The 12,144-nt window shown below is 52.8% G+C and overlaps 1 protein-coding gene across 1 annotated transcript in view; it reads right to left on the bottom strand.

The window, feature by feature from the left end:
• The window catches only part of LOC119974261 (sialic acid-binding Ig-like lectin 14), a 119,588-nt gene that overhangs the window by 89,836 nt on the left and 17,608 nt on the right, over positions 1-12,144 (bottom strand). The window contains 1 exon segment of the mRNA XM_038813031.1: positions 11,172-11,283. Coding sequence (XP_038668959.1) covers positions 11,172-11,283 — 112 coding nt within the window.

Below are 12,144 nucleotides of genomic sequence, written 5' to 3'. Positions count from 1 at the left end.
AACTGCTCTCGGTTTTTCCCCTTCCTTGGGCTTCGGGCGCAGTGACCGATGAGCTCTGTCCATTTCCGGTGGGGTGGGAAAAGTTTCCCGCCCCACTAAGGAGCCCAGCATCGCAGCCACGAATGTTGTGGGATTTCTACCCTCTATCCCCTCTGGCAGGCCCACTATCTTGATATTTTGCCTTCTCGAGCTTATCTCCTGGTCGTCTACCCTGCCCTTCAGGCTCCCCTGTGTTGCACTCAGTTTCACCATTCCCCTCTCCAGGGATATGACCCGGTCGCTCGCGTCAGTCGCTGCCTTCTCCAGCTCTTTAATGGTTGCCCCCTGGGCTTCCAGTATCTTCCCTTGGGCTTCCAGTATCTTCCCTTGGGCATCCACTTTCTTCTCCAATCTGGTCAGAACCTGCTGCACCCCTGATATGGCCCTGGTCACTGCTGCCTGTGCTGCGGCCTCTGCGTCTGCTTTTAACTCTGCCTTGAATGCCTGCAGCTGCTCCCTCACCACCTCGGCAAAGGCTTCCTTCCAATTCACGCCCCCCTCTAACCCCAGGGGAGAGGTTGCCCGCCCGTCCAGCTCTTCTGGATGCGGCGAAGCATCCTTCCCGCCGCTTCGCGTGTTGACTCGTTCGCCCGAGCTGGCTTTCCCTTTGCCCAGTCTACTTCCGGTGCCCCCTTTCTCTTGGCTCCTTTCTGGCACTTTTTTCTCCCCCTTCCCCTTCATCTTTTCTTCTCTCCTTGTTCTTCTTTTTCCCCCTTTTCCGCACCCTATTTTTATTTTATTTATTATTATATATCTATATATGTATATATATATATATATATATTTTTTTTTTTTTAATTTATTTCCCCTACCCCTTTTCTCTTTACCAGTTTTCTTTTGGGAAGAACAGAAATACAAGTCTCTTTTTTCTTTTTTCCCCACTCAACCAGGAGAGAGAGTCCCTTTGTCTTTGCCACGTGGTGGTCACAGCAGTTGGGGGGGGGGGGGGGAGGGGCGAGTGGGCCGGTGGTCGCTGCTGGTTGGGGGGGGGGGGTCCCCGCTGCTGGCTGGGGGGGGGGGGGTTGTGTCCCCGCTGCTGGCTGGGGGGGGGGGGGGGGTTGTGTCCTCGCTGCTGGCTGGGGGGGGGGGGGGGGGGTTGTGTCCCCGCTGCTGGCTGGGGGGGGGGGGTTGTGTCCCCGCTGCTGGCTTGGGGGGGGGGGGGTTGTGTCCCCGCTGCTGGCTGGGGGGGGGGGGGGGGGTCCCCGCTGCTGGCTGGGGGGGGGGGGGTGTCCCCGCTGTTGGCTGGGGGGGGGGGTCCCCGCTGCTGGCTGGGGGGGGGGGGGAAGAGAAGAGGGGCCGCCGCCGCCGCACCGCTCCTGGCCCGCGTGGGGGGGGGGGGGGGGAGAGAAGAGGGGCCGCCGCCGCCGCACCGCTCCTGGCCCGCGTGGGGGGGGGGGGGGGAGAGAAGAGGGGCCGCCGCCGCCGCACCGCTCCTGGCCCGCGTGGGGGGGGGGGGGGAGAGAAGAGGGGCCGCCGCCGCCGCACCGCTCCTGGATCGCGTGGGGGGGGGGGGGAGAAGAGGGGCCGCCGCCGCACCGCTCCTGGCCCGCGTGGGGGGGGGGGGGGGGGGGGGAGGGAGAGGGGATGGACCTGCTGCTGTTGGGCCCCCCTGTCGCCGCTCCGGCTCCTCCGCTCCGGCTCCTCCGCTCCCGCTCCGGCTCCTCGGCTCCTCCGCTCCGGCTCCTCGGCTCCGGCTCCTCGGCTCCGGCTCCTCGGCTCCCGCTCCGGCTCCTCGGCTCCTCCGCTCCGGCTCCTCCGCTCCGGCTCCTCGGCTCCTCCGCCCCGGCTCCTCCGCTCCGGCTCCTCGGCTCCTCCGCTCCGGCTCCTCGGCTCCGGCTCCTCGGCTCCCGCTCCGGCTCCTCCGCCGGCGCTCCTCCTCCGCCGTCCGGCCTGTCGGGGGGGGGGGGGGGGGCTGTTCCTCCTGCTGTCCACCGCTTGCGGGAGCCCCTCTCCCTGCGACCTCCTCGCTCGCCGCCCGGAAGTCAAGTCCCAGACATAATAATAATAACAATCTTTTATTGTCACAAGTAGGCTTACATTAACACTGCCATGAAGTTAAAAGATCCTAGTCGCCACAATCCAGCGCCTGTTCGGGTAATGAGCCGGGACGGTAATTGTACCCACGCTGCTGGCCTTGTTATGCATTACAAACCAGCTGTCTAGCCCACTGAGCTAAACCAGCTCTGGAAATTCATAAAGATATGACGGAAATTCCCGCAATAGGTTGATTGATGCAAGGAATGGAGCATGAATGCGTTGTGGAAGTAGAGGAGGACACTACTGGAGGCGTGGCAGAAGAACAACAACACCTCCTCCACAATAGTCCTCAATACCGGGGCCCCGCAAGGCTGCGTACTTAGCCCCCTTCTGTATTCCCTGTACACACGACTGCGTGGCAAAATTTGGTTCCAACTCCATCTACAAGTTTGCTGACGATACGACCATAGTGGGCCAGATCTCGAATAACGACGTTTCAGAATACAGGAGGGAGATTGAGAACCTAGTGGAGTGGTGCAGCGACAACAATCTATCCCTCAATGCCAGCAAAACTGAAGAGCTGGTTATTGACTTCAGAAAGTAAAGTACTGTACACACCCCTGTCAGCATCAAAGGGGCCGAGGTAGAGATGGTTAGCAGTTTCAAATTCCTAGGGGTACACATAGAACATGGAACATAGAAAAATACAGCACAGAACAGGCCCTTCGGCCCACGATGTTGTGCCGAACCTTTGTCCGAGATTAATCATAGATTATCATAGAAGTTACAGTGGAGAAGGAGGCCATTTGGCCCATCGAGTCTGCACCGGCTCTTGGAAAGAGCACCCTACCCAAGGTCAACACCTCCACCCTATCCCCAGAACCCAGTAACCCCACTCAACACTAAGGGCAATTTTGGACACTAAGGGCAATTTATCACGGCCAATCCACCGAACCTGCATATCTTTGGACTGTGGGAGGAAACCAGAGCACCTGGAGGAAACCCACGCACACACGGGGAGGATGTGTAGACTCCGCACCAACAGTGACCCAAGCCGGAATCGAACCTGGGACCCTGGAGCTGTGAAGCAATTGTGCTCTCCACAATGCTACCGTGCTGCCTTTAAGAACAAATTAATCTCCACTCCATCATTCTACCGTAATCCATGTACCTATCCAATAGCCGCTTGAAGGTCCCTAATGTTTCCGACTCAACAACTTCCACAGGCAGTGCATTCCATGCATCCACTACTCTCTGGGTAAAGAACCTACATCTGACATCCCCCCTATATCTTCCACCATTCACCTTAAATTTATGTCCCCTTGCAATGGTTTGTTCCACCCGGGGATAAAGTCTCTGACTGTCTACTCTTATCTATTCCCCTGATCATCTTATAAACCTCTATCAAGTCACCCCTCATCCTCCTCCATTCTAATGAGAAAAGGCCTAGCACCCTCAACCTTTCCTCGTAAGACCTACTCTCCATTCCAGGCAACATCCTGGTAAATCTCCTTTGCACCTTTTCCAAAGCTTCCACATCCTTCCTAAAATGAGGCGACCAGAACTGCACACAGTACTCCAAATGTGGCCTGACCAAGGTTTTGTCCAGCTGCATCATCACCTCACGGCTCTTAAATTCAATCCCTCTGCTAATGAACACCAGCACACCATAGGCCTTCTTCACATCTCTATCCATTTGAGTGGCAACTTTCAAAGATCTATGAACATAGACCCCAAGATCTCTCTGCTCCTCCACATTGCCAAGAACCCTGCCGTTAACCCTGTATTCCGCATTCATATTTGTCCTTCCAAAATGGACAACCTCACACTTTTCAGGGTTAAACTCCATCTGCCACTTCTCAGCCCAGCTCTGCATCCTATCTATGTCTCTTTGCAGCCGACAACAGCCCTCCTCACTATCCACAACTCTACCAATCTTCGTATCGTCTGCAAATTTACTGACCCACCCTTCAACTCCCTCATCCAAGTCATTAATGAAAATCACAAACAGCAGAGGACCTAGAATTGATCCCTGCAGTACGCCACTGGTAACTGGGCTCCAGGCTGAATATTTGCCATCCACCACCACTCTCTGACTTCTATTGGTTAGCCAGTTTGTTATCCAACTGGCCAAATTCCCCACTATCCCATGCCCCTTTACTTTCTGCATAAACCTACCATGGGGAAGCTTATCAAATGCCTTACTAAAATCCATGTACACTACATCCACTGCTTTACCTTCATCCACATGCTTGGTCACCTCCTCAAAGAATTCAATAAGACTTGTAAGGCAAGACCTACCCCTCACAAATTCAATCCAGAACCACTAGTGGGAGAGGGAGTGAGTGATTTTTAAGTGGATGGAGCAAGGAAGTAATTAGGAGGAGAGCCCCGAATGGCATGGGTTGAAGTGGATAGTGAAGCTGCGTTGACTGCAGGAGAACAGATCCCCGGGAACCACTCAGTACAAGTAGCTGAATTAATAGCTTTAACAAAGGCACTGAAATGGAGCAAAGGGAAGCCGATCAAAGTGTACACTGACCGTAGGTGTGCCTTTGGCTGGTTCATGATTACATGATCGGCTGGAGTAGGCGAGGGTTTGTGACCGCCAATGGAGGACACATACAGCATCAAAATTTAATCAAGGACTTGATCCTGGCCACTCGACAGTCCTTAGAAACAGCCGTGATTAAGGTGCAAGCCCATCGGAAAATTTAGAATCATGTCCAGCAAGGTAATGTTGGGCCAATCAGGCAGCGAACGACCTATTGGAGCAGGAATCGGTGGTGATGCAGATTTCAGCAATAGCGGCCTTAAAGGCCACAAACAGCACTGATATTGATGTATGGCAGGTAAAAGGATAAGCACTAGTGGAAGAAAAAGAGAGGTGGAGAAGTAATTGGGATGGATAGGCCATAACGGAATATGGAGGAGAGAGGGAAAGATAATAGCCCCCGAAGCCCCGTGCAACAATTCTTGATAAACATATACCGTGGACAAGCGCACATAGGCAGAAATTATATGATTAAACTTGTTATAACCTGCCTGCTTACCACTGGCTGGGGAATAATAGCAATCTCACAATCCTTAGGGAGTATAAGCTTCCCCAATGAGGGGGCGGAGAAATCATTGGCAGATTCCCTTCATAAATAGAGTTGGCCTGTATGGAAACAGCTAGGGAGGAGTGAGCCGCAAGGCATTTACTGCTGCTGTTGTATATATCTATGTCATAGTAAATAAATGTTATTTCTTTCTATTCTACAACTCGTGCTGGATTCTTTGCGGCCCTCACAAAACTGGCGACAAGGGTTGAAGTGAATAGCTGTCTACGCTGCTGAAGCCACCTCCCTGGAGTTTTGTTGGATACTGGTTGGAAGTTTTTTTTCTGTTACACCATGCCTGTGCATGGACGTTTGGATGTCTTTGATACTGCGCTGGAAAGTTGGAACTAGTACGCACAATGGATGCGTTACTATTTCTGGGCAAACATCACCGAAAACGAGCGCCAGGTGGTCATTTTGCTCACCGCCTGCGGCCCGCATACATTTGGGGTGATTAGGAACTTTACGTACCCAGCTGCGCCGGACACCAAGACGTTTGATAAACTAGTGGCCTGAGCGGGGCAACATTTTCACCCTAGCCCGTCCATGATAGTCCAGCGTTACCAGTTTAATAAAGCTGAGAGGATCCCAGGAGAATCCCTTGAAGAGTTTCTATCCAGGCAACGCAGGATTGCGGAATACTGTGACTATGGTGAGACCTTATCAGAAACGCTACGCAACCGTTTGGTTTGCAGTATAAACAATGCGGCCACAATTGACTGTTCAACAGGCCATTCAAAAAGTATTGTCCCGAGAGAGCACAGAACGGAGAGTGCAGGAGCTACAGGGAGGTGCACGCCTTGGGGCGCAACCCTTTCCGTCCAAAAGCGTCTTCCCGCACCCCTGCGGTACCTTGGGCGGGGCGGCGTCCGGATCGACGCGTGGCCGCCGGACGTTCCTCCCCAAAGGGAGCATTCTCCAGAACCGATGGATGGGGAGCCATGCCAGTGTCAGACTTGTGGTCGCCGACGCTATCGCGGACGCCGGTCCTGGGGGCTCCAGAGGCGCCATCGTTCCGACAGAAACTGGGGCCAACCCAGCGGCCGTACCTTCGATTTGGATGAACCTGCGGCGACTACTCCCGAGGACGTGGAGACGGAGGATGACTGCCTGCAGCTGTATTGTGTGGCAGCTCCCCGTGTGGCCCTCATTAAGGTGACAGTACGGGTCAATGGTCACCCGTTTGAGATGGAGTTGGACACTGGCGCAGCGGTCTCCGTGATCACCCAGAGGACATATTCAATGGCATCAAGCAGGGTATACAGTCCCTTACATTAGCCGACACACAGGCCAGGTTTGCCATCTACACAGGGAACCATTGGACATTGCAGGAACTACGATGACCCCTGTTGTTGATGGATGCCAAGAGGGGCGTTTCCCACTTATCATGATGCGCGGCCACAGGCCCAGCCTGTTGGGTCGGGACTGGTCGCGCCATTTGCGGCTGCAGTGGCAGCACATCCTCCAAACAGGTTCTGGTTGGTTGACGGAGGTACTAGGACGGTACGCAGATGTATTACAGCCCGGTTTGGGGAAATAAAAGGGGCCGTAGCCCGTATCCAAGTCGAACCAGGAGCCACGCTGCGCTATTTCCGGGCGCACCCGGTGCCTTACGCTTTGCTCAAGAAGGTAGAAGGGGAGCTCACCCGTTTGGAGTCCTTGGGTATTATCAGGCCCGTCCGTTTCGCTAACTGGGCGGTGCCAATTGTACCTGTAATGAAGCCAGATGCCACAGTTTGCTTGTGCGGCGACTAGAAAACTTACAGTGAATACGGCTTCCCGGCTCGACCGATGTCCATGCCTCACACAGAAGATCTCTACGCGAAGCTTGCAGGCAGACTCTGGTTCACAAAATTTGATATGAGTCACGTCTACCTACAGTTGAAGCTAGACCCTGCCTCCCGGCCATATGTAACTATTACACACCGGGGCCTGTATGAATATACACGGTTGCCCTTTGGGGTATCCTCTGCCTGCGCTATCTTTCACAACGTCATGGGGGGCAACTTCAGAGGTTTACCGTATGTTGCTGTCTACTTAGACGACGTTTTGATGACAGGGACGTCGGAGAAGAAACATTTGGAAAATTTGGAGGCTGTCATTAGACGCTTTTCAGAGGCTGGAGTCTGTTTACGTCGTACAAAGTGCGTCTTTCAGGCGAAGGAAGTAGTCTACCTGGGTTATCGGGTGGACCGCGAAGGTTTGCACCCCATCACAGAGAAGGTGCGCACAATTCAACAGGCCCCCGCCCTGACTGACACTTTGCATCTTTGTTCTTTTCTTGGCCTCGTAAACTATTACGGGACGTTCCTCCCCAATTTGGCAACTACACTGGTCCCGTTGCACCTTCTGCTAAAGAAGGTTTAGGGTCAGTCGCAAGAAACTGCTTTCAGGCGGGTAAAACAACAATTGTCGTCATCTGGGTTACTAACCCATTATGATCTTGGAAAGCCTTTGCTCATCATGTGTGATGCATCCCCGTATGGTATTGGGGCCGTCCTGCCCCACATGATGGAGAACGGGCCCGAGCGTCTGATAGCTTTCGCCTCCCGCACATTGACTGCAGCGGAAAAGAAGCACGCGCAGATCGAGAAGGAGGGCCTGGCGGTGGTCTTTGCGGTGAAACACTTCCACCAGTATGTGTATGGCCGCCATTTCACTATCGTGACTGATCACAAGCCTCTGCTGGGACTTTTCCGAGAGTATAAGCCAATAACGCCCATTGCTTCCGCACGGATCCACGCTGGCCTTTGTTGCTCGCTGCATACGAGTATTCTCTGGAGCATTAACCAGGCACCCAGAAAGCGAATGCTGACGCACTGAGCCGATTGCCTTTGTCGACCGGCCCCATGTCGACCCCCACGATCAGTGAGGTGGTTGCAACCCTAAATTTTATGGACACCTTGCCCGTCACGGCATCACAGATCCGTGCGTGGACCCAGACGGAACCAGTCCTGTCAAAGGTTCAGCACATAGTCCTGTATGGTGGGCAACATAAGACAGCTCCCAGGCGAGTTGCGGGCATTTTCCGCCAAGCTGTCAGAATTTAGCGTGGAAGACGGTATCCTCTTGTGGGGGACGCGTGTGATTGTCCCGGAAAAAGGACAGGAGCTGATACTGAGAGACTTGCACAATAGGCATCCGGGTGTGACCAAAATAAAAATGTTGGCCCGGAGTTATATCTGGTGGCCAGGCCTCAACACCGACATTGAGAAGGTGGACCAAAACTGCTCCATTTGCCAGGAGCATCAGAAGCTTTCACCGGACGCGCCCCTGCATCACTGGGAATGGCCAGGGCGGCCTTGGGCGCGCTTGCATGTGGATTTTGCCGTCCCTTTTCAAGGATCCATGTCCCTTCTATTAATCGATGCCCAGTCTAAATGGTTAGGGTTGCATAAGATGGAAGGCACAACGTCCTGCGCAACAATCGAGAAGATGCGTTTGTCTTTCAGTACGCATGGCCTCCCCGAGGTGCTGGTCACAGGCAACGGCATTCCGTTCACAAGTGAGGAGTTTGTGAGGATCATGAAGATGAACGGCATACGCTATATCTGCACCGCTCCATATCACCTGTCTTCCAATAGGTTGGCAGAGCGCGCAGTGCAGATATTTTAACGGGGCCTAAAAAAGCAGTCTTCCGGGTCTATGGACACGAGACTGGCTCATTTTTTGTTTTCAGATAGGACCACTCCACATGCGGTGACTGGGGTAGCTCCCGCGGAACTTCTAATGGGCCGGAGACTTCGCATCCGACTGAGGATGGTTTTATTGGACATTGGCGCAAAAGTACGCCGCACTCAAGGATGGCAGGGTCATGGCCTTTCTCTCTATCAGCCGATTCAGTAGTTTGCGTTCGGTGACCCAGAGCTCGTTCAAAATTTTGCTGGTGGTACCCAGTGGGTCCCTGGCATTATCTTTCGCCGAGCGGGCCCTATCTCTTACCAGGTGCAAGCCCAGGGTCGTCTTCAGCGCAAGCATGAAGACCATGTTCGGTCCAGAAGACCATTTCTTCCAAAGATTCCCCGTACCCGGAGCTCACTTCTACAGCCACAGAGACCAGACACAGTGGAGAGTATTCCTTACAATCTTCCTCTGGTGCCGCACTCAAAGCCTGCGCAGGTCGTTGTAGAACCGCGTGGAGATAGAGACGCCGAGGTGACGGAGGCAGTGGACTCCGACTCCGAGATGGAGACACAGGACACCCCAGAGGGATAATCCTCGGGCCCACGGGCCGTGGATGTACAACCGTTACGCCGTCCATCACGGAGGCGCCGTTCTCCGTCTCGTTACATGCCACCCGATCCAGCGCCTCGTGCAAATGGTTTCCGGCCTGCGGCAAAAGGGGTCAGACGCCCTCCTTCGAGGGACGTTATAACCTGCCTGCTTACCACTGGCTGGGGACTAATGGCAATCCCACAATCCTTAGGGAGTATGAGCTTCCCCAATGAGGGGGGCGGAGAAGTCATTAGCAGATTCCCTGCATAAATAGAGCTGGCCAGTTTGGAACCAGCTAGGGAGGAGTGAGCAGCAAGGGAGTTACTGCTGCTGTTGTATATATATATGTTATTGTAAATAAATGTTATTTATTTCTATTCTACAACTCGTGCTGGATTCTTCATGGTCCTCACAAAAAAACTATTAAAGGAATGTTGGTGGTGGAAGGGAATGGGCAGGAATGTGGCAAACTTATGCCAGCGATGCATTCAGTGTGCCCTGGTGGAAATGGGCCGTCCCTGCAAGATTAATATACAAAGTCAGCCATGGCCTTCACAGCCTCTGCACTTGTGATAGGTATCCTTTGGATTTGTAAACAGGCCACGAGAGTAGCCCAGGCTATGGGACAAAGGCACAGAGAGGAACATAGAACATTACAGCGCAGTACAGGCCCTTCGGCCCTCGATGTTGTGCCGACCTGTGAAACCACTCTAAAGCCCATCTACACTATTCCCTTATCGTCCATATGTCTATCCAATGACCATTTGAATGCCCTTAGTGTTGGAGAGTCCACTACTGTTGCAGGCAGGGCATTCCACGCCCATGCAGACAAGGAAGGATTGGAGGTGATATGAATGATATAATAGTAACTGAGTGCCTAAGGCATTTTTTATACCCGCAGGATTCTATTGCTAGTACGCTTTGGGGCCCCACTTCATCTCTGGTTGCAACCACCGACATCGAACCTCCTCGCCATGGACACAGAAGGAGTCGGACATCGCTGACACAGTAACCAATAATCATATGTATACTAATGTCACGCGGGTGCGTTGGGATGCTGTAAGTTTAATGAGAAATGTAAGGGGAAGAAGTAATATAGGTTTTTATTATGACGGGTCACAGGATGTACGTACAAACGGGACTTTGTACATTCCTGCGAGGCAATTTATACGAATTACATGCAATTCCAAAATACCTAGGTTCTTTATCAGTTGGGAATCCAGGATCAAGGGAATTACAGGTGATCCGGAAAGCTGGGACACAGGATTCTTATCCCAGGCAAGATGACAACTATTTTTTTAAATGACAGATCAAAAAACTTTAAATGCCCTGGACAACCCGAATGGCCCTATTTTTAAATTCACCTGAGGAATGAGCAGTGCTCCGAAAGCTAGTGATTCAAAACACACCTGTTGGACCTGGTGTGGTAAAACGTCTTCTTGCGCTCACCCCAGTCCAATGCCGGCATCTCCACATCATGGCTACCATCGTCACCGCAAACTGCCGGCTCAAAGTGGAGAGGATCTCCAAGAAGGTTGCGCATATAAACACTGACATTAGGTTTCTACAAAGATGCAAGAAAGCAGACAAGATCCTGAAAGGACTACAGATCACAAACCCACTCAAGTCGACCTACAAAACAGACTATGCTGAGAGTCTCTGTCGTCACACCTCTCTCACACTCCTCAACCACCTCGTACACCAGCTCTACAGCAGATGCTGAAACCTGGAAACCAAGATAGAGGCCATATCCTCAACTTGCTCTCAGGACGCAGCAGACCAGCTGCGGGGCGTCACCAAACAGATGCGACAACGGTACTACTCCAGCTCTATGCATACCAAGAACAGGAGGCTTGAGATACTCAACATCACCACCAGCATCAATCAAGCTTCCCCCGGTACCACAGTAGTAAACAATATGGAGAAGTCTATTAACTTGTCGGACTACACCCTTCAACCAGACGAAAACAAAGTCCTCAGCAGAGGGCTCAATTTCTACACAACCACCAAAATGGACCCCATCAGTCTCGCGGCAGGCACGGAGAAATTCATCAGGCGAATGAGGCTCCGGGAGTTCTTCCACAGACCGCAAGAGGCCGACAGCGAACCCAATGAGACAACCAATGAAACGGAACAGCAGACTGAGAGATCTGTGGTGCAGCAACCAAACAGGAAAGAGTAGAATTGGACCCCTCCGGAAGGCCGCTGCCCTAGACTCGACATGTATGCTCAAGCCGTCAGGAGTCACGTCAATGCCAGATTCATCAGTCACATTCACAAGGCACAAGATACGTCCCCCAACACAACACAACGCCATCCACACTTTCAAGACCAACCGCAGCATCGTCATCAAACCAGCAAAGGAGGGGCCACCGTCATACTGAACAGAACTGACAACTGCAAAGAAGTGTACTGACAACTCAACAACCAGGAACACTACAGCCAGTTACCCGCAGGTCTGATCAAGGAACACACCCTCCAACTCAACAGACTGATCAAGACCTTGGATCCAGACCTTCAGAGCACCCTACGTGCTCTCATCCCATGTACTCCCTGCATTGGAGATCTCTGGTGCCTCCTGAAAATACATAAGGCCAACACACCAGACCGTCCTATTGTATAAGGCAATGGGACCCTGTGTGAGAACCTCTCTGGCTACACCGAGGGCATCTTGAAACCCATCGTACAAGGAACACCCAGCTTCTGTCGCAATAGATAGAACATACAGTGCAGAAGGAAGCCATTCGGCCCATCGTGTCTGCACCGATCCACTTAAACCCTCAATTCCACCCTATCCCCGTTACCCAATAAC

This window comes from Scyliorhinus canicula, chromosome 12, assembly GCF_902713615.1.
Source record: "Scyliorhinus canicula chromosome 12, sScyCan1.1, whole genome shotgun sequence".
NCBI lineage: Eukaryota > Metazoa > Chordata > Chondrichthyes > Carcharhiniformes > Scyliorhinidae > Scyliorhinus > Scyliorhinus canicula.
The sequence above is the reverse complement of the archived record's forward strand: the minus strand, read 5'-3'. Positions and strand labels throughout refer to the sequence as shown.